At 45.5% G+C, this 21,056-nt stretch overlaps 2 protein-coding genes across 3 annotated transcripts in view; one reads left to right on the top strand and one right to left on the bottom strand.

The window, feature by feature from the left end:
- USP24 (ubiquitin specific peptidase 24) overlaps positions 1-12,855 on the top strand; it is a 62,711-nt gene extending 49,856 nt beyond the window's left edge. For both annotated transcript variants that reach the window (XM_032696090.1, XM_032696088.1), the window contains 15 exons: positions 420-523; positions 978-1,091; positions 1,829-1,925; positions 2,470-2,586; positions 3,204-3,296; positions 3,615-3,717; positions 4,605-4,726; positions 5,216-5,329; positions 5,597-5,662; positions 5,933-5,999; positions 7,941-8,019; positions 8,592-8,667; positions 9,621-9,707; positions 10,138-10,248; positions 10,394-12,855. In XM_032696090.1, the coding sequence (XP_032551981.1) occupies positions 420-523; positions 978-1,091; positions 1,829-1,925; positions 2,470-2,586; positions 3,204-3,296; positions 3,615-3,717; positions 4,605-4,726; positions 5,216-5,329; positions 5,597-5,662; positions 5,933-5,999; positions 7,941-8,019; positions 8,592-8,667; positions 9,621-9,707; positions 10,138-10,248; positions 10,394-10,456 (1,413 nt within the window). In that variant the 3' untranslated portion in view covers positions 10,457-12,855. The remainder of the gene's footprint in view (positions 1-419; positions 524-977; positions 1,092-1,828; positions 1,926-2,469; positions 2,587-3,203; positions 3,297-3,614; positions 3,718-4,604; positions 4,727-5,215; positions 5,330-5,596; positions 5,663-5,932; positions 6,000-7,940; positions 8,020-8,591; positions 8,668-9,620; positions 9,708-10,137; positions 10,249-10,393) is intronic.
- A 1,969-nt stretch (positions 12,856-14,824) lies between these two features.
- Positions 14,825-19,965, bottom strand: PCSK9 (proprotein convertase subtilisin/kexin type 9). Its single transcript, XM_032696091.1, has 12 exons — positions 19,636-19,965; positions 19,363-19,551; positions 19,128-19,251; positions 18,794-18,927; positions 18,282-18,423; positions 17,994-18,190; positions 17,667-17,850; positions 17,189-17,359; positions 16,798-16,940; positions 16,531-16,696; positions 16,088-16,269; positions 14,825-15,846 (listed from the first exon to the last, which is right to left on the bottom strand). Exons 1-12 carry the CDS (start codon positions 19,774-19,776, stop codon positions 15,679-15,681), a joined length of 1,941 nt encoding a protein of 646 aa, XP_032551982.1. The 5' UTR covers positions 19,777-19,965; the 3' UTR covers positions 14,825-15,678.
- Between the last annotated feature and the right edge of the window lie 1,091 nt (positions 19,966-21,056).

Raw genomic sequence — 21,056 nt, 5'->3', positions numbered from 1 at the left:
AAATTGATTTAATAAAACATACCTTTTATAATGATGCAAACTGAGCTCTAGAGGGACAAAAATTTCTCTCCATATGAAAGATCCAAAAGTTGGTGTTAATCAACTCATAGTTGATAGACTTTAATTAAAAACACAATTTCTTAATTGAGTTATTCTAAATGGAGTAGTAAGCAAACAGCATTTATTAAATGTATAAAATCCACAGATCTATTGGGCCTTACAGCAAGTTTGTTCCTGTTTTAGCATATTTGTTAACTAAAATAGTCAGCACTGAAAACTGATTTAGCACAGAAAAATGCTTTGGTTTATTTTTTCCAAATGAAGTAAATAACTTGAATAGAACATCTTGATGTGTTTAGAGACAGCATATGTGCTGCAGGCATGTTTCTGCTCTGGAGTAAATCTGATGTGTCTTTCAGACTAAGGTAAAGCACCCTTATTATCCGTGCATGGCAAAGGTGAGCTTACAGCTGGCAGTCCAATTCCTCTTCCAAACATATCTCCGAACAAAGAAGAAACTCAGGTAAGGCCTTGTTCTGGGTCCTGTAACATCATAGTCTGAGGCTTTTATGCCTGTCATACCTACAGCACCTTGGCATGCTGCAGGTTCACAGGAGCAGCAGTACATTCCTGCTTTGCACTGGAATTCCATCACAAAGAAATCTGGGAGAAGGTCATGTTTTTGACAGTTTGCTGCCCATTATTTCAGTTGTAGTGTATTGGTCATAGAAAGGCTTTAATGGATTTAAAAACCAGCAAGTTTTTTCTAAAATACTTCTCCAAGTGGTTTTGTCTTAAGCCATCTAATGTATGTTTGAGTAAAAATTCTTTCTGTTTGGCAAACAAGAAACATGGTTTAGGTTTTGGAGGTGTTTTTTGTCTTTTGAGGTCTTTTTTTTTTTTTTTGAGGTGGTTTTTGTCTTTTGAGGTGTTTTTCTTCTCTTTGGTTACCAACAGTTGTCCCTGTTTTGTTAAAGGGCTGATACAGAAGAATGGATTGCCACCATAGATGCACTGCTCTCCAAAAGCATTGATGCTTGTCAGTGGTTAGTTGAATATTTCGTCGGGCCAGAGGGCCGGGAACTTGTAAAGTAAGTACTGGTAGTTCTGTCTTGGATGTTTTGTGTCTCATGTATGGAAAAAGCTTCCTAATAATGTGATCTGGCCTATACTGATGTATTCCCAAAGAGTCGACTATGCACGTTCTTTAAACAGACACTCTAGGGGGTTATTTCTAGTATTTTCTCTGCTTGTGAGGCTTTCTGAGTAATTCTGAAAATCTAATAAAATGACACAGTGGTGGAGGATGTATGTGGTGGAGGATGCAGGTGTTTAATTCTTCAAGGAACGCCTTGGAATGTGTTTGTTTGCCTAGTCAGTCCTGCAAGTAGTGGGAAAGGAGAACATGGTGAAAGTGTTTGGGGTAAGGTAAGTTAAATACCTAACTAAGATCACAGATGAATTGAAAAGAATTTTTCTTGCCAAGCTAACGATGAGCTAATAGGTGTTTTGAAAATACCTAAGACAAATTTTTGGAGATCTGACACACTTAGAGAGATGAGTCAATGTAAAGAAAATATTATCTTTGAAGATGCATTGAAAAACAGGATCCCATGAGAGCTTTTAAAGATTTTTTTGTTACTTGAATGAATAAATATCAAGTGATATTATAGGCCTTACTAGTGACATGCAGAAAAATAAGTTAAAGGTTATCCACAGGATATCTGGACTGTTAAAATAATAAATAATAAATATCACACTTAAGCATAGCAACCGTGTGTACACGTTGATTCCAGTTCTCTTTGCAGCTTCGCCTTTTATCTTCCAGGACTTTCCTCCTGGAATGCAGCGTCAGAGAGGTGCGAGTTGCTGTAGCCACTATCCTTGAAAAAACTCTCGACAGTGCCTTGCTTTATCAGGAGAAGGTTAGTGAGTGTCACCTCATCCCCAACAATCCTCTTGGTTGTCTCTGCCTGTTAGCTCTTGCTGTGTTTGCAGACAGAACTGTTTGAGTTGTGAGTGACAAGGTGAAAGCCTTTTGTCTTGGTCGTGCTTGTTGCTCTTCATTTTCTGGAGTAAGTTAATGCTCATCTGTTCCTACCCAAGGAGGTGACATAGTGCTGTAACTTTCAAAATTTTAAGTTCGAATTATTACTTATAAAGAATTGTCTCTGATTTCAGCTTGTCTTTGAACTGCTGTCACGTATTCTTTTAATAGTTCGGAGTTAGTCTTTCTTAACATCTATTTTCTTTCTCTGATTCTGATCTCAGCTTGATTTTTAACTGATTCTCCTTCCTCACTCAGTCAGAAGCTATAGCAGTAGTAACTGAATTATCTTGTTCCAGAGATACCAGTATGGTTATTGTTAAAGGTTTAATTTTCTATTAGAAAGTCTGATATGTAAAAAGCAGTATTTTTAAGCAGTAGACAGCTCTTTACATTCAAATTAATAGTTTTTTTCTTCACAGTTAAAAACTCTACATCAATTATTGGAGGTGCTACTTGCTCTACTGGATAAAGATGTACCTGAAAACTGTAAAAACTGTGCTCAGTACTTTTTGCTATTCAATAACTTCGTACAGAAGGTAAGAAGCTATTGGGGTTTTTTTATGCTTATTTGAATTTTAAAGGACAATAGTAAAACAACTAGTGATCCTTATTCATAGAAGGTTTAGCAGCACAGTGAAACTCTTTCAGAACTTTTATTACAGTATTCTTTCTAAGTAAATGGCTTTGAATAGTGGATTAGGATAAAATCACACAAAAATATACCAGCAAAGTATACCAATGGAAAATGTAATTTCCAGAGTCTGAAATTTGGGGTTCTGTTTTGAAGGATTGTTTGGAGCTGTTCTTAAATATATATATATATATATATATATATATACACACTAAAAAAAAAATCTAGCATCCAGGATTTCTAGAATGTACTGCTCACCACAGTATGGTTTCTCTCTGTTCCCTCTTTTTTTTTTTTTTTCTTTGCTGATATGACATATATTTTGCATTTGCTGATTCTGGTCTGGTATATATATGTTCTCTGTATAATGAGACAGCTCTTTAGTGGTTTACCTTATTGAGATATTATGGGGTTTTTGGAGTGGAAAATGCAGGTTTTAGCCTAGTGCATTTTACTTTTGTTCCTCTGAGCACTTATCCTTTACCTGCAGAGGAAAGTAACTTGGTTTTGTTGTCTAAACAGCAGGGAATAAGGGCTAGCAGTCTTCTTCTCAGGCACTCTGCTCTGAGGCACATGATCAACTTCCTTCTTGGCCCCAACCGGCAGAGTAATCAGGTAAAGTTGTCTTGTGCTGTACTTTGTCCATCCCCATGTTTATGATGCTCAAATTATTAATAAATACTTTTCATGTGGTCAGATAGACTAATCCTTGGATTATTCTATAAACATCATGCAAGTCTTAGCCTACCTATGTGTGGTTAGCATGGAAATAGCTGTTCTGGAAGAAATGAGCCTCATGTTTTTGATAATATAAAAATTTTTACCCACTCCAGAGTATTAGACCATGGTAGGGCACTATAAGGCCATTGTTTTGGTTTAACAAAGTTGACTAAATCAACCAAAGTTAATTTAATCTCTCTTTGGCTCAAGCAGAATCGCAGGTGGAGTTCAGCACAGGCACGTGAGTTTGGATATCTTCACAACACTGTAGCACTACTTGTTTTGCACTCTGACGTCTCCTCACAAAGAAATGTTGGTAAGAATTATGTTTTTGTCTTTGTGACTTTGCATTTCAGTTACTTTGACTGGGAGTAACTTAATATCAGTGAGAAAAATACAAAACCTTTGAATTTTAGGCCGTAGTGGTTAGCATACATTTGATTACTTTTTATTTTGCTGTAAATGTATTGAGAGGCTGTGGCAAACAGATAGTATTACAGGCACTCAGAGGGTATGTGGGGTGCAGAAATCTTGATATTTATTGTGCCTTCTTCCCTTCCCCATATGCCTAAAAGTCTTTCCTCATGTGAGTGAATCAAGCTGTGTTGCTGGCTGAACAGACTCACAGCCTAACAGGCTGTATTTTGCTTAGATTTGTGATGCCTTTTGCTAATCTGAAGGGGAGTATTTAGACTGAGCTGCTGAATAACACACAGTTAAACCTTTCCTAGTTATTTCTTACAAGAGGCAGAAATATCCAAACAAAGATAATAAAGGAGTAAGTGAAAATATTCAGTTTCCTGATGGAGGAATTGGAAGTTATCTTTTTGAAAGAATAACTTAATTTCTGTCTAGGGTCGAAAGCAGTCAAAAATCAGAAAGTAACAGGAGAATTATAAACACTCTGAAAATATTGAATGTGCAACACTGATTGGGAGTAAAAGTAAAGCTCAAAGTACTGATAGTTCTCTATGAACGTTTTGCTTTGACCTTCCTGCAGTTCTTTTGCCTGTTGTCACTAAAGCAAATGACACTTCAGCATGCAAGAGATTGTTACTTGGAGTGGTAACGTACAGGCTATAAACTATTTGAGATGAGTGTTGAGATTAGGGATTACATGGTGCCAGATGAACAGCAGTGTCTTCAAGATGTATTAGAACAAACTAATCTATTAGTGGATTGTTTTTGTATTTGCTATTATAGCTCCTGGTCTCTTTAAGCAGCGTCTGCCTCTAAGCATCACCGCTTCAGGACCGCTTTTGATGCTCCATGAAGAAGTAGAAGCCTTGTTATTCCTGTCTGAGGGAAAACCCTACTTAATGGAGGTATCTGTTCTAAATTCTGCCCTGCTTGAACCTAGTAGCTGGTCTGATGTGATTTCTTTGATGCATCTGTGCATGGAAAACACTGAATATTAAAAAACAGCCAGCTGGGGTGTATGTGGTTATTATTTTGAATCTAGAAGAGAAAGCACCTTTGGTTTCTTGACCTCTTCTTATTCTAACATATCCCTAAACTTAGGGGTCTGTATTGAGAGTTTATGCACTGTTTGCAAGTACCTGTGCAGCCCATTATCATGTCAAATGGAGGTGATGACTTGAGTTGCTCTGACTGAATGGATCATGCTTGACCAGCCCCTTGAAGGTGGGCAGCAGGAACTGAAGGAGTGCTATGAGGACAGGGGTTCAGCCTCCTGGGCCATGTAGGTGCTGGGAGAAAAAGCTGCATCCTTCCTGGAAAAGACTAACATTCTCTTACAAACTGATTTTCTTAAAAACAATTGTATGTGTCTGAAATGGTTTCCATTTCCTTAGGTGATGTACGCACTGCGAGAGCTGACGGGATCACTGTCGGTTCTCATCGAGATGGTGGTGTACTGCTGCTTTTGCAACGAGCACTTTTCCTTTACTGTGCTACACTTCATCAAGGTAGGGAGATAACCAGGATAAGCCTTCTGCAAAAGTGTTGCTTCTAGGCTTTAGTCATCCTGTGTCCTGTGGGTTATAAGGGCAGTGGGCTCTGCAGGGCAATACGTGCAGTTTGTTGGGTTTTGAGGGGTGTTGGTGGCTTTGGGGTTATTTGTAGGCTTTTACTGTTTAAATCAACAAAGTGTCAAAAATCTGTAAAGGTGTCTTGTAATTCATTGTGTCATCAACATATTTTACTATCTAAGTAACTTTGTTTCTTACGTGCAGACTCAACTGGAAACTGCTCCACCTCATGAACTGAAAAACATATTCCAGTTACTCCATGAAATACTGGTAGGTGAAGGGTAAAGACTTGTACAAGGTAGATTTTGTGTTGATGCGTAATGAAAAAGATCAGAACTGCACTGGGAATTTCCACATCCGCATGTCTTTTAATCCTTCAGTATAGAGTTTTATTATTTTTAAATTGCTGTCTTGATAATCCAATGATACATGAAATAAGTCTTACTTGGTTTCATGTTGAGGTGGTTAAAAACCATTCCATAGAACAGATTACAGGTATCAAACGCACCTTATTAAATTGATATTTTCCTTTCCTAACAGGTTATTGAAGACCCATTACAAGTAGAGCGCATCAAATTTGCCTTTGAAACTGAAAATGGATTAATAGGCAAGTAAGCCAGTGGGTGAACACTCCTGTTTCCTACTGACCCTGATGTTGGTGATGGCTCATATCATCTCCTGGTTTCTAATCCTCCAAAACTTTTACTTCTTAGGGAAAGCAACTCAGCACATTTGATTTAGCCACCACCACAAAAAATGCCCTAAGAAAACCTAAAATAAGCATTAGAACATTATAGTGGCAGCAAACTGGAAAGGAATTGAACTGGGAAAGAGAGCTAACTTATTTAAATAAGAAGCAGATCAGGGTGTATACATAATGGAGGGGGGGAAGTACCTTTGATTACCATAACAGAGGAGCTGTATGAATCCTGTAACCTTAAAAATTAGTTTTTATTTCCTACATATCTCAAGAAATTGCCAATCTTTTTGTTTTGTCAGCATCCTAATTACCATAAAAAGAAACTGGTTCAGCACAGAACGATGCCTGTACTAATAGCTGCAGCATAGCCTCATGGTGTGACAGGTGGCTCACGTTTGTTGCTGCTCATACAAAGTGTTGTCTCTCCATTTGATACAGAAATTTTACTGAAATTACTAAAACATTCAAAAGCAACACAAAAAGTCCCAGAAGTGATAAGAGCTTATTTCACATGCATCAGGAGAAGAGGTTTTGTGTGCAAGGGAAATGTAGAATAACCACACAGTGCTCAGAGAGCACCTCTGATGGGTTAGTGAAGCTTGAGCAGCTCTTTCATAGCTGTTTGGATGAGGAGCCGCTTCAGATTGTGGCTTTCACCTTCAGTTATTTTGGATTCTGTTTCAGTGAGAAGGAATATTTAGCTTTGTTCTTTATTTCTCTCTTCAGTGCTCTTCTGTTTAGTAGTTTCCATGTATGACTGATAGAAGAGAAGAAAATATGCAGCAGTGTAAGAGAATAGCTAAGTGTTTGTTTTGATTTCTGCATAAATTGGTCCCAATTGAACCAATTCTATCCTGTAACTTGGGCAATACATGACCTTTTTTCCTCTGCAGAGGTGAGGTGCAAATATTCCATGGGATTTTTATGTTTCAGGAACTTACTCTGAGTTTGGGAGTGAAAGTTGTAGTTTTACCTCAAGATTTCCTCAACATTGTCTGTGAATACCAATCCTCACATGACTACTTTTAGTCCAGGAGAGGAAATCAGCAAATAAAGGTTTGGGTGGTCCTTAATAGGATGTTTGTGCATAATTTGCAGTACAGCAGTTCTGTAATTTTAATCATCTGCTCTGCTTTCAACAGTATTAAAACTGGCAATTTGCAGTTCCTTAGCAATTTTACCAGCTTTGGAGGTTTCAATACTGTGTTCTTTGCTGACTGCTATGGACAGAGCAACTTCTGAGTAGCAATCTGATTGTGGCAGCTCTATGGAAATCTTTGTGCTTCTCAGTCAAAGAATTTTGTTAGAAGATGTGAGAATTCACAGTATAGAAACTTCCTGGTAGGAATGGCCTCGGGTTTTGCCCGAGTCTCCATGGAACAGTTTCATGGCTGTTGAGTTCTGCTATGCTTGTTTGTGGGAAGAAGCTTTAAACATTCCTCTAGCTTTGCAAATTTGATCCAGGTGGAAGCTCGTGATGTGGTTCATTTATAGGGGTTTTAAACAATTTTTTTTTCCTTCAGACAAATGTAACCATAGTGATTATCTAACATAAAATGGATTATAGGGAAGAATAACTACATTAGAACTGTTTAAAATTCAGGTACCGCATTTGAAGATCAAAGTGAAAATGCAGTGTAATTCTATTTTTAATCCAATAGAGTTGTGGAAGTACTGAAAACTGCCAGCAGTACAGCAGTGTGTTTAATACAAATACTCATGCTAACATCTGTGGAAACAACTCTACTACCCAACTTAAAATTTTAACTCATCTTGTTATGTTTTCAGACTGGCTGGTACACAGAAAGCTGAATTGTGGGGTTTAATCCATATGTTTCTTCCCCCTAGCCTTGATGCACCACAGCAACCATGTGGACAGCAGTCGTTGCTACCAGTGTGTCAAGTTCCTTGTTACTTTGGCTCAGAAGTGAGTAATTCAGGTTTGAGACCTTAACGTCATCCCTGCCTTAGGTCCCCCTGTGACTAATTAGCCTACTACTCTATTTTTGGTCAGCTTTATCCTTTGTTACTGGTGCTCAAAGGTCTTGATAGTACATGTGTCAACATGAAGTGAAATCTTCACTGGTTAGTACCTGAATGGATTTCTTAGGTAACACTAATTCCTGTTTGTAAAGGCAAAGGTCATTCTGTAGGGCAGGAGCCTGGCATTAACACCAGATAAACACAAGGAAACTGTCACAGATTTTTGAAATATTATGATTCCTAAATTCTCTTTGTTTAGATCTTGGCATATGTCCCAATTAAGCATAGTTCTGAAATATGTGAAGCTGTGTAGTAAACTGCTTTGTGTAATTTTTGCTAGGTATTATTGCTCTTGCTAATTCAATTAGTAACAGGTCTGTACAGTTTAAGTCCAAGTTTGCAGTGATAACAATGCACACAGAGGGCAGAAGCGCGAAGACAGAGAGGTCTTTGTATTTTTTTATGTTAGCCGGAATGCCTTGTTCCTGACTAATGAATATAATTTCAATTCCCAAGGTGCCCTACTGCAAAAGATTATTTCAAGGAGAATTCCCACCATTGGAGTTGGGCTGTGCAGTGGCTACAGAAAAAGGTAATTTGGCTGTAACAGAGAAACTGTAAATTGTTTACAGCGAGAATTATGAAATCACCATCCTCTAGATGACTTTCTGAGATGACTAAAGGCAAAATACAAGCTACTTCATTTTTTACAAGGACATTTTGAATGCAGCTAGATCTAATGCAATGCAGAGAGTTCAGTAGCCCCTTGTGTTTCAGGCATAGATACATTTACAGTGTATAAAACCAAATGTGAAATGGTCATAATGATTATTCCTTGCCATGTGGGAAGCTTCGATGCCACTGTGTTTGTGTTACAAGGCTTCACTGTTTTTAAAAAATCAGTTTTCCTTTGCCTGTGTGTTGATGCAAGAGAATGTGTAAATGAGTGGATTCCTTACAGAATCATCACAGCTTTGCACAAAGCACAGCTGTCGACAGGTACAACTCTTCTTCCCACAGATGTAGTTTTCGTTTTTCTCTCTAAAATTAATGCTGGTTGGCCAACATTAGTAAATATCCATGGACACTTAGGAAACTTGGAACTCGGCAGAATTGGCCCAAGCAGGGCCATGCTGGGTTTCACAGCACTGCATGTACAACTCCATAGTATCCCAGCTCCAGGCTGCCTTTCTATCCTGACAGCTGCTGCTGACAGGTCTGGGTAGTCCTGCTGTACCCATTTTTACTTTGTACTGGCTCATGTAAACCCTGAATCCATCACTCTTCAGCTGGAACTCCATAACTTGCATGTGCAAATAAAGGGAGTTGTTTCCTAGTTTTCAGCTGAGGGGCAATAACCTCTCTGGCTGTTCTGGCTGCATGTAAAGTGTGTGCTTGTCTGTGTCCCGGATCTCCAGCTCATTGCCAGAGGATTCAGGAAGTTTGTTCCAGACTTGTTAGTTCACCTACCATCACAAGTGGCTGAGACTTTACACATGTGAAACTCATATGGCAATTTTATGGCTCTCTTGGCTTTTTATGCAGATGTCTGAACATTACTGGGCTCCACAGAGTAACGTGTCCAATGAAACATCCACTGCCAAAACCTTCCAGCGCACTATTTCAGCACAGGTATGTGTCAGTCCTAGGAGATCATGTTAAACCTGCTGATTTCCTTTCTTGCTCTCCAGTTAGCATCTTTGGGTTTGGCAGCTTTAGTCACCATCGCTGGAAGTGTTCAAAAAACATGTGGATAAGGCACTTGAGGACATGGGTTGGACATTGGTGATCTTAAAGGTCTTTTCCAACCTTAACAATTCTGTGATTCTATGATATTCCAGTGCACTTAAGACTATTCTTCCTTTAGAAGCTCAGACCCTGTGGTTGTTACTGAAAAAAATAACCCTTGAATGATATTAGTCAATACTCACAATTACCTGTGGTGACTTGGCTGTCACACTACAGCAGCTGTGTTGTTTTAGAACTAATTTTAAAAAAATATGATTATGAAATGAAGGGATCACCATGGCCCCTGACACTCTTGGGCTGTTTTCTTACTCAGGACACACTGGCCTATGCCACAGCCTTGCTCAACGAGAAGGATCAGTCTGGTAGCAGTAACGGGTCAGAAAGCAGTCCAGCCAACGAGAACGGGGAGAGGCACCTGCAGCAGGTAAAATAAGGGCAAGTTTACTTTCTGTTGTGTTGCTCTGTGGCAGCTGGTTCCTGGGGCTCGGCTCAGAACCATCACTGACCGTACACACAACAAAAGTAACGTGCTGTATCTTTCTCTCCCCATCTTTTGTGTGTGTCAAAAGGGCTCAGAGTCTCCTATGATGATTGGTGAGCCCAAAAGTGACCTTGATGATGTTGACCCATAGAGGAGATGCCTATGGACACAAGAACAGATCAACTCAAAGATTTAATGCCTGGTACCTACTGGAACTGGAGTCGTGTTGCTTATGCCTGGGAGAGCAGTGGCTTTACAGGACCAGAGGCAATGCTGGAGGAGGTTGTTTCCCTGAAAGCTAAAAGCATTTTTTAGCCATGAAGGCTTCAGATCAATAAATGCTCTAGAAAACTGCATCTTCACCTGCAGTAGCTTGTGACAGTCCAAATACCGAAAACAGTGTGTCAAGAAGATTTTATCAAATACACAAACGCTAGTGGTTGAATTTTTATGTGAACATTAAATGAGTGAATGTAAAACTGTTGCTTTTCTGTGATGCTGCAAAAAAAATTCTTTTGGTTTTTATACAGGAAAAAAAAAAACAAACAGACTGTCCTTATGTATGGAGGGCAAATTTTTAATCTTTCTGATAATATTGAATAGGAATATTCAAATTTCTGTAAAGATGTGTGATGACTTACATTTCATTGTAAAATATTAGTTAAAGAATGGGTTTACATAAGGACTTCTGTATTTAATATGTCTCCCTGCTAATTTGTAAAGCTCTTGATGAGAAAGATCAGCAAGATTGCTCTATAAGGAGAGTGATTCCTTATGGAATGGTTTGGTTGAGGAGCTCTAGAATGAGTCATCTTTGCTGGTACCCTTCTGAAAATCCTTCAGACAACTGGGAAGGGCAGTAAAAAAAAAAAGGTTTGTTCTCTAGGTATGCAAGCATTTATTATTCAAGGATGTTGGTGAATTAAAAACAAAAAGAAGTTAATGAGTAGTTTGAAACAAAAAAGCACTTTAAGAAGGAATTCTGTTGCAGTTTTACTCATTAAATTTTTTTAACCTTTGGAGACATATTGAATAAAATGTAGTCTCAGTCATGGATCTGCAATCACTTGCTTATGCTTTGAAATTACTGAGAAAGTTGGTATTGGTTGTATATGATGAATAATTCCTTGAGTGAGCTGGGAACACTGTTGTGCAGATTTTATAGCAATTTTAACATGGGGAAAGAATGAATTGGCTTCATATTTTCACTTGACCAGGCAACGTTTAAAATATCACAGCTCTTTTAATTTGCTCACAAACAACTGGAAACCAGTTGGGATGATTTGAGCACAGTTTTGTTTTCCATGTTAAGTGCAGTTCAGTGATTTCTGGCTCTGGAAACAAGCTTCTTTTGTGCCAACTAACTTCATCTTTTGTACATTTTGCGTTTGTCACATTTTCTGCACTGCTTTTTGCCTTTATTTATGGATTCTGCCTTACTTTAAAGAAATTATATAAACAAACATGCACAGAAATGGGGGACATCTTAAGGAGTGCCTGGGTACCTCCAGAATAGATAAATTTGCCAAGTTAAAGGCACAACCAGCCAAAAAGTGCCTTTTTTGTTTCTTTTTCACATGCTGTTGCCGAAACACGAAGCAGCAGACAGCTTTTCACTGTTATGCACTAATATTGAAAGTAACCAGTCATTTCACTGTTGGAAGTAACCATCAGATCTGATGTCAGCTGTACAGCTTTCTAACTTATTGTGGGGTAAGAGAGCCGTCGTCACGAATTGCACGTGCAAAGTAAGGGTGGCATTGTAGTGAATCTCTCACTTTCTTTTCCAAACAATGTCTTCATAGACACATGGCAGAGTTAGCATTTTATAAATGTTTCTGATAATGTGCTGGGACATTTTAAATGTGATGTTTTAAATTAATTTTGAATAAATCATTTCTTACGGACACCCCTTCTTCCTTCCCCCCATCCCTAATGCATTGTTAATGGCTCATAAATCTCCCCAAGAAGTCAGTACACAGCGGTGATGGTGATGGAAGAAGCTGATATTGTTCCTATGGGTTGGCATCACTTGTCACTTCAGGTTCTTGTTATTTCCTATGGAAACAACATCCTCGATACCCACAGGCCCAGGGAAGCATTGATGGGAATTGCATCAGGATGGCTCATCACCACTGTATACTTGAAACCAATACAAACTTTTTCACGGTTCTGCTCACGCTTGTACAAAGTCAATGGTTATCATTTGCAATAAGATGATACTTGGTCAATTATTTTTGTTTCCATCTGCTGTCATTTGAACCTGCTGAAGATTATTTTTTGGAAAATAGAGTTCAACAAAAACTAGTTTTTGTGTAAATTGTGATGCATTTCTATGTTGTAATTTTTACTGCCAATCTTTTTTGGATGAAAATGTTTTTATACAGTTTACAAAATGTTCAGTGAGGAGCAGCCACATCCTGGCTGTGAGCACTGGGGGAGATATTGTCCGATTAACGCGTAGACATTTGGCACTGGAAAAATAGGCAGTCTTGATGAACAGTCTTGGGATTCCTGGTCAATGGAATAAAGTTATTCCTTTCACAGAAAGCTAGTGTAATCTTTAGACCGTGCACACGCTGCTGCGCTCTCGTCTTGTTGATCCTCTTACCTTGAAACTCCTTAGGTCAGCCCTGCAGATGATAACCCCTGAGAGGGTGCCCTGATTGCCATTTTGGCTCCTGTCCAGAGTAAATGGAAGCAGCTGAGCGGCCGCCGGAGCTGCACCGCTGTGTCTCCTTGTGCTGGTGCACTGTCAGATTTGTATCTCTGAGCAGCTCCTCCTGACCTTCTTAGCAGAATGATTTACCCTGGCCCTGCTCACAGTCGCAGATTAGAGCGGCTTTTGTGTGTCAGATCCCAGATTTGTGGTTAATCTGGATGTGCACTCATCCTGCGTCTTCTGTGGGGGCGAGGGGCAGAGCTGGACATGCAGCAGTGCCACGGAGCCAGTATTCCCCTGCTCCCCTGTCTGGGAAACCAGGAGCTGCAGCCTGGGCTGCCATCCCCACTCTGCCTTTGTCCTCTGCTCTAAGGACAAGGACTTTTACCTTTCCAGCATGACCCAGCCAGTGCTTTCCACTGGCAGTCCTGAAAGTATGGGATAGGCATTGCAAACTGCTGCCAGGACTGCCCACAGCATCCCTGGGATCAGCACTGCTCTCCTGAATGTGAGAGGCTTTTCTGCCTACCCAAGTACAAGATGCTAAGCAAGAGCTAATCTTTTAATATTGTTTCCTTCCACCAGGCTTATGTATGCTTAAACTAAGCTGGGAAAACTCTATCTGGCTTATCATGCACGGAACAAGCTCACACCTTCTGCTGGATCCTCCCCTCTTGCAGGGAAGTCAGAGCTGAAATATCTGGTGCATGTTTTGAGAAGTTACAGCCTAAGGAGTCTGCTGAAAAATCACCTGCTGTCTCAAAACTGTCCAGGAGCTCTCAGGCTGACATCCCTTTTTGTTTTCTGCCTCTTTGTGCAAAACTCAGGTTTTAGCTGATGAAGTTATGGGTTGTAATTATGTTCGTGACATGTAATTATATGTTTAGATTAGGGTTGGGCTTTTGCCAGCTTTAGTTAACAACTTAGAATTAGTTTCAACCTTTCAAAGTGGTGCTTTGTGCTGGATCTGTCTTCTCTTGCCAATTAAAGCTGGAGCAACAGAACTGCAAGGTGCTTTTGGATGGGGAAAACACCCAAACTGCCTGAAGTTTGACAGGTTAACCTGGTGCTTGTGGTATCAAGCTTTATTTTTTTCATCTGTCCTCAGGTAACACCACACAAATTATACATTGTAGTACCAGGAGACTATTAAACACTGAAAGAAAAGTGAGACCCAGCTCTGGTGGCTTCTGGTGCTTCTCAGCCTTTCCCTGCTGTACCAGGAGACTATTAAACACTGAAAGAAAAGTGAGACCCAGCTCTGGTGGCTTCTGGTGCTTCTCAGCCTTTCCCTGCTGTACCAGGAGACTATTAAAAACTGAAAGAAAAGTGAGACCCAGCTCTGGTGGCTTCTGGTGCTTCTCAGCCTTTCCCTGCTGTGTGCATCAATCCAAGCCAAGCTTTATCTTTATTGTGGGGCTCCACCACTTCCCAAGTGAAGCCTAGTGTTAGTAACAACAGCAAAACAAGCACAAGGGCACTTTCCTCAAAGCTGGGTAATGTTTGTTTCCATAACTGGAAGCTCTTGCCCTACTCTCTGTTGTTAAAACAAACTTCTGTTCTTGCGTATGTGTGTGTGTGGGACAACACGACTCAGTCCCTGCCTAGAGCTCCGCCCAGCTGTGGCAATAGAGGGAACCTGTGCTGTCTGCACTGACCTCTGAGTGTGCCAGCACTTATCCAGGGACACCTTGGACCCCAGGCAGGGAACAGATCCGAGGTGGGGGCCTGTGGCTGGTTCACTAACAAAGCAGAGCTCTTCTGGGGGAGCAGCATCCCTGCTGGATGGGTGCCAGCTCCCCTTTCCAGACCGGTTCCCCATGGGGATGTACATGAAGTCAGACAATGGATCATATGAGCACTGGTCTATGAGTTTTATTTTAAAAAGACATTTATAAAATGTTTATTTATAAAATTCCAAATAAATATTTAAGGTACAAATGTAAAAACCAAGGTGCTATGAAAGCTTTTTCTTCTCTTTTTTTTTTTAAAAGGAATTACAACCAGTTCTATGTGTTGTGGGGACCTGAAAGGGAAACTGTTAACACATAACACCAGCAGATCATTAACTTTGACTTAACAACAAAAAAAAGCACTAACAAAGCAGTAGCTGACTGTAGCAATGCAGATTAAAATCTAATTAAACAAGCAGACTGTTTAAACTACAGCCCTTACACTTGACTCAAAAGTAAAGAATTCTCCTAGGAACACGAGTAGGCAATTATAAAACTGCCCCAAAATGGCTAAACTAGGATTTTCCGGGTGCTAAGCAGCATTAGCTGACAACTAATGAGCAACGAAGCAGGAAAGAAAGGAGAAATCCTCACCACAGTATTTTTTTCTTTAAAAAGGTACTAGTTTTGTCATGTTGGCTGACAACACATTGCTTGTACAGTCAGGGTGTTTATAGAAGGACCCGGCATGTGGCAGGGAAAGGATTCTGTGTTGACTCCAGTAATGGGACAGGGCTCCAGATGCACGGGGCCTGCTTGGAGAGCTCCCACCCTGGATCCCGACTCTGCTGTGTGTGAGAGGGTGACAACCTTGTACCCCACCATTACAGCATCCCGAACACAGAGGTTGTCAGCAGCCACATGTTGGAGCCTGGACAATGCTGGGAACAGGTCCTGAGCAGGGGATAGGGTGGTCCAGCACAGCACCCATCCGGGGTGTACTGGAATCACTAGGCCAGGAGAGCCACCAACCCGTCCCTATTGCCGGCTCCGGCAGCAAGTGGCGATGGCCACAGCCGTGCTGGTGCCAGGAACACCAGCTGCCACGCAGGTGTTGTCCATGGCATAGGCTCCTGTGGTGCCAGGGCTCTGGGAATGGGCGTTACAGCCCGTCAGTGTCCAGCCGCTGTCACAGGACACCGTCACCTAAGGGGGAGAAAAGGTCATCCTCCACAGGCCACCAAAGGGGCAGGGGCCTGCCCATTCCTGGTGGTCCCCAGGACTCAGAGTGATGTGACTGGTGTCACCCAGCTGGGTGGGCTCTCCCATTACAGGTGAGCAACTGGGGACATTAGTGAAGGCTGGGGATGGGACAGCCATGATGGTAGCAGAGGCGCAAGCAGAGAAAAGGACAACACCCCAGTGGAGGGGTGTTCCCCATCCCTACCTTCTCCTCAGAGCCCAGGGACGTGTGTTCCTTCACTTGGCACTCGAGACTGGCAGCAGGGCAGCACAAGGCGTGTGCCACTGCCTCTGTCCTGCCTGCACAGCGGCTGGGCCTGCTCCCCAGCCCCGTGACAGGTCTGCCTCCATCACCCAGTGCCATGGAGGGGGAGTGGAAACTGCACCCTGCCAGGGGGAGAGGAGCTGTCAGCATGGGGCAGCCATGGCAGCGTCCCAGTGCACACACAGGTGCCAAGGAATGTCCTGAATGAGACCTGAGCCTCCTCGCCTCCATGCACGCACCACATGTACTCCTTCCCTCCACCCCAGCACCCACACCCACTCTTTTAACCCCCACTCTTTAACCCCAGGTCCCAGAGTTTCTCTGGAAGAAACACCCTTGGCCATCAGGCTCAAGGGTCTGTAACCTGCCATGTCAGGCATTACCAGTCAGCATGTGGTCCTGTGGGGAGCAGTTGGCCCCCTCAGCTGCTGAGGAGCTGGTGTTGATCCAGCACTTGGCCCTGGGCCGTGTGCAGCACCTGGCGATGGCGTAGACTCCCTGGCCCTGGAAAGCGTTGTGAGCCACGCAGTGCTTCTGCCCATCCTTGTCCTGCAGCCAGGGCAGCACAGGGTGTCACTGGGGTGCTTGGGGCCTTCGAGGCTGGGGGGCACCCTGGGGGCAGTAATTCTGCCTCCACACACACTGCTCACCTCCATGTGCTGCCCCAGCTGCCTGCTGCTGTGGGAGAAGCTGGAGCAGCTGAGCATCTCCTCGGTGCTGGCACAGCGAGCCACAGCCGGGGTGTGCCGGGTAAGCCCCGACCACACCGAGCGACAGTACAGCTGCTGCTCCTCTGCAACAGGGCCCATGGTGTCAGCGGTGGGGTGGACCCACAGTGACACCCACAGTGTCACCCAGTGCCCATGGCACAGACCAGGCTCCATCTTCCCCACCCTCTGCATGCAAACCCAGGCTCAGCCATCCCCGGCACAGCTCAGGGAGGGACATGCCCTGCCGACATACCATTGCTTTCATCCCAGCATTTCTTTCTGGATGAGGACAGAGCTCTGCCAGGCACCCAGCAGGCAGCAAGGTCTTTACCTGCACCCAGCTGTGTGGGCAGCCCAGCCACACTGTTCGGTGTCTGGAGCCTCTGGTCCTCTGGGAACCACGTCATGTCCATGACATTCTTGGTGGAGAAGTGCAAGAGGCACTGCCGGAGCTCGGCGAGGCTCAGCTGGGGTTCAGCGCTAAGCAGCATGGCAGCAAGGCCTGCAAGAGCCCAGGGGACTGCAGTGAGAACCAGGGGACATGCAGATATCTACACAACATTCCCTTGAGCAACATAACTCCAGAGAGACAGGAGTCCCTGCAGCCCATTGCCCACACGCATGGGATGTGGGAGTTCTGTGCAGGCAGAAGCACCCAAATGAGACAAACATGCCAAAACCATGGCATCATGGCACACAAAAATGTCCCCAGCTGAGGCATCCCTGATGCCCTACACCTACAGGGACATGTGCTCAGCACCAGCAAGTGGAGGGCCAGCCCTTCCTGCCCCCACCAGAGCCCAGCTCGCCTGCCACATGCGCAGCTGCCTGCGAGGTCCCGCTCTGTGCTGTGAAGCATGTGCTGCAGTCACTGGAGGCACCGACAATGTCATCCCCTGGGGCAAACAGGTCCACACAGCGGCCAAAGTTGGTGCCCAGGATGCCGATGGAGGCGGGTTGGTCCTCACTGTTGGTGGCACCGACGGTGATGACCTGCCAGGGCAGCGACAGAGGGGAGCACAGGCAGGACAGGATGCACAGCCCCAGCCCACTCAGCTGATCTGGCACAGGAGGGAATAAGGTGGCACCATGTCCCTGCATGTGCCCAAGCCTCAGGGGACCCCCACAGCCTATACCTCTGGCTCAGATGCAGGTGAGTAGAGACAGGCATCATCCTTGTAGTTGCCAGCAGCCGCGACAATCACCACCCCGTCCTGAGCCACGCGCCGACAGCCAGCATTCAGCACATGGCTGTGGGCACCGGCCAAGGGCAGCAGCACCACCAGTGGCGCGTAGGGCTGAGCCTCCAGCCTCATCTTGATGAACTCCAGGGCTGAGAGGGACAAGACACTATCGCAGGAGGGGGACGAGGTAGGGCGCTCCAGAAGGGAACGTGCTCCTCTCCAAGGCATGGGGTCACTCACCCATGAGGGTCCTGCTGACGGTGCCCTTCCCCTGGCAGTTCAGCACTCGGAAGCTGTGGATGTTGGCGCCCGTGGCCACGCCGGCGTCGCGCCCGTTCAGCACCCCGGCTACGTGGGTCCCATGGCTGTTGCACTTGCTGGCCTGGAGCAGGCATCCCAGTTTCATGCCCCAGCCCATTGCGTCTAAGCAGGTTTGCAATCCCACAGCATCCTCCCCGCTCCATTCCGCCTGGATTACCTCTTGCAACAATACCTGATGCGCACCTGTGCCCCTCCAGACTGCTTTCCCCAGAAAGAAGCCCTGCCCTGCTCAGCCACAGCTTCATATAGACAACATGGAAGGCCCCAATATTCCCAGGACCACAACTCCTGCTGTTGCATGTCCTGCCCAGCATTTTGCCCCAAGCCAAGTCTCCCCCTTGTTCTGGGAAGTCTCACAAGCCTAGCCAGGGTTTGGTGGATGCAGGGGAATGCTCTTGCCAGAATGCAGCATGTGGCATCTTGGGGCTTACCTGCCTATGGAAGTGGGTGCTGTCCTCCTCAGGGACACTCTCAAAGCCAGTCACAAACACCCTGCCCTCGATCTCCCGGTGGGTGCTCTGCACACTGGTGTCCAGCAGATAAATCTCCACAAGCTCACCTTTATCTGTCAGGGATGCAGCCGGGGGAAAGGCAACCACCACTGCAGTCAGCCCAGACCATCTGGCCTGCTCTCAAAATGCAGCTCCAGACCCACAGCACCATGGGGCAGGGGGCTATCCCCATCCCTCAAGATCAGGAGAGGGGATGGGGTCAGTGACCATTCCCCAAACCCCTATGGTCACCCCCTCACACCCCAGTGCTTACTGGGAGGGCTGTAGGTGCCTGAGTTGGGCTGTAGTGGCACGATCCTGCCCAGGTTCCAGGGAATGCTCTGAGCAAAGACGTAGGCATCTTCCTCAACGTACTTCACATGTGGCAGCTTCAGCGCCTGTGGGGAGGACAAAGCTCCTGTTCACCCTGAAGTGGGAACTGCCTCCCCCCACCAGTGCCTACCCCTGGTACTGCCCTGTGCCACGACCCTGTCTTTCATTTCACATACCATGTCCAGGACGTCGCTGCTCATCCTCACCAGGAAGGCGGGCAGGAGGTGGAAGACGTGCAAAAGCTCGGTCAGGTGTCCCCGCCGAGCCGCCCGGGCTCGCAGACGTCGCGCCGTGCCCCGCACCTCGGCCCCACTGCTGCCCTCCTGCAACACCACCACGTAGCGCCCGGGCAGCCTCCACGACGCCTGTGGGAACACAAGCACCGGGCTGGGGCTTGGGACACACACACATACACACGCGTGGATGTCCCCCCATCCCACTCTCCTCACCTTGGCGGCGCGATGGAAAGCGGCGGGTCCCGGTGGGGCGGCCCCGACGGCGGCTGCCCCCCCCTCTGCCGCCCCCAGCGCCAGCCCCAGCTCCTCCGCCAGCGCCAGCACCAGGGCCAGCACCAGTCCCCGTGGGGACATCCCGCACCCGCGTCCCGATGGGCAGAGCCGGGGGGCGCCGCGACCCTCAGCGCCGGGGGGACGGTGTCGGCGGGGAGATGCTGCGCGACCGCCGAGGGGCCGGAACGCACCCGCGGGGCCGAGGGGCCGGAGCGGGGCTGAAGGGTTGGTGCGGGGCCGAGAGGCCGGAGCGCATCCGCGGAGCCGAGACCCGGGCCGCACCGGTGGAGCCGATGTTCCGGAGCGCACCGGCAGGTCCTGGAGCGCAGCGGCGGCCGCGGCTCTGCCCGTCGCGGCGAGGGCTCAGCTCGGCGGGGCGGGAATCACGCCACGGCCGCCGGCCCCAGCGGCCCACCCGGGCGTGTTAACCACTAACGGGGCCGCGGGAGGGGGCGCGGGACGCTGGGTCACGGCGCGGGGGCGCGGGGAGAGGGGTGGGGGGGGACGCTGCTCACCCCGAGTCCCGGCGCATCGCTGGGGGCTCTGGCGAGCAAAGCGCAGCCGCTCAAGGACTAATTTCAGAAAGGGCTGAACGCTTTAATGTGCCTCCTACTGCTTCACTCCGGGGATAAATTCCCATGAAAGCCTCTAATCCTGTTTGGGCATTTTTTGCAGAGTCGTCACACATCTTAAATATCCTTTTTGCGGGATGCGGTCGGTGCTTTCCCGCGGCTCTCCAGGCTGCTTCCCACCTCTGCCCTCCTGCAGCGCCAGGTTCCCACACTGCCCCATATCCCCGGTGACCTTCGGCAAATCCTGTCCCTGCTCCCAGCCTTTCAGGAAAATAGGGATATATTTATTTTTGATTGGTTATTTATAAGCTTCTCAGAGCTTATATGTTTATATGAATGTACGTTTTATATGGATGTGTTTGTTTCATATGGATGTGTATGGTTTGTATGGACATGTATGTTTTATATGGATGTATATAATTTATATGGATGAGTATGTTTTCTATGGATGTGTACAGTTTATGATTTCTTAATGAGACCTCAAGTGGGTGCCTTCACCCTGGTTTGGGTAACTGGGGGAGACCAGACCCCACTTGTCACCCACTTTCCTCCACAGCAAGCTGACACTGGAAGAGTCAGTGTCCAGGACACTGATCGTGGAGACAAGTCTCACTCCTAATTTTTGGGTCAGCTTCATCAGTGCCGCTAAGTCCCACAATACACCACTGGTGCCTTAGGACACTTTCAGGGCAACTGAGAACTGGGGCACCCCATCTCGAGGGAGACAGTCTCCCTTTCCCTGCAGTCGCTCCCTTCCGTTTTGCCAGGGGACAAGCTGTGTCCCAGGGA

Source organism: Chiroxiphia lanceolata, chromosome 9 (assembly GCF_009829145.1).
Source record: "Chiroxiphia lanceolata isolate bChiLan1 chromosome 9, bChiLan1.pri, whole genome shotgun sequence".
Taxonomy (NCBI): Eukaryota; Metazoa; Chordata; class Aves; order Passeriformes; family Pipridae; genus Chiroxiphia; species Chiroxiphia lanceolata.
The sequence above is the reverse complement of the archived record's forward strand: the minus strand, read 5'-3'. Positions and strand labels throughout refer to the sequence as shown.

Bases quoted from the DNA above. Each gene is read 5' to 3' on its own strand.
- PCSK9 (XM_032696091.1), bottom strand. From the start codon at position 19,776: ATGTCCCCACGGGGACTGGTGCTGGCCCTGGTGCTGGCGCTGGCGGAG. The intron at 18,424-18,793 runs GTAAGCCCCAAG...TGCCTGCTCCAG, and splicing joins GCACCCACTTCCATAGGCAG to GCCAGCAAGTGCAACAGCCA. The intron at 17,360-17,666 runs GCGAGCTGGGCT...GGGCTCTTGCAG, and splicing joins GGCAGCTGCGCATGTGGCAG to GCCTTGCTGCCATGCTGCTT.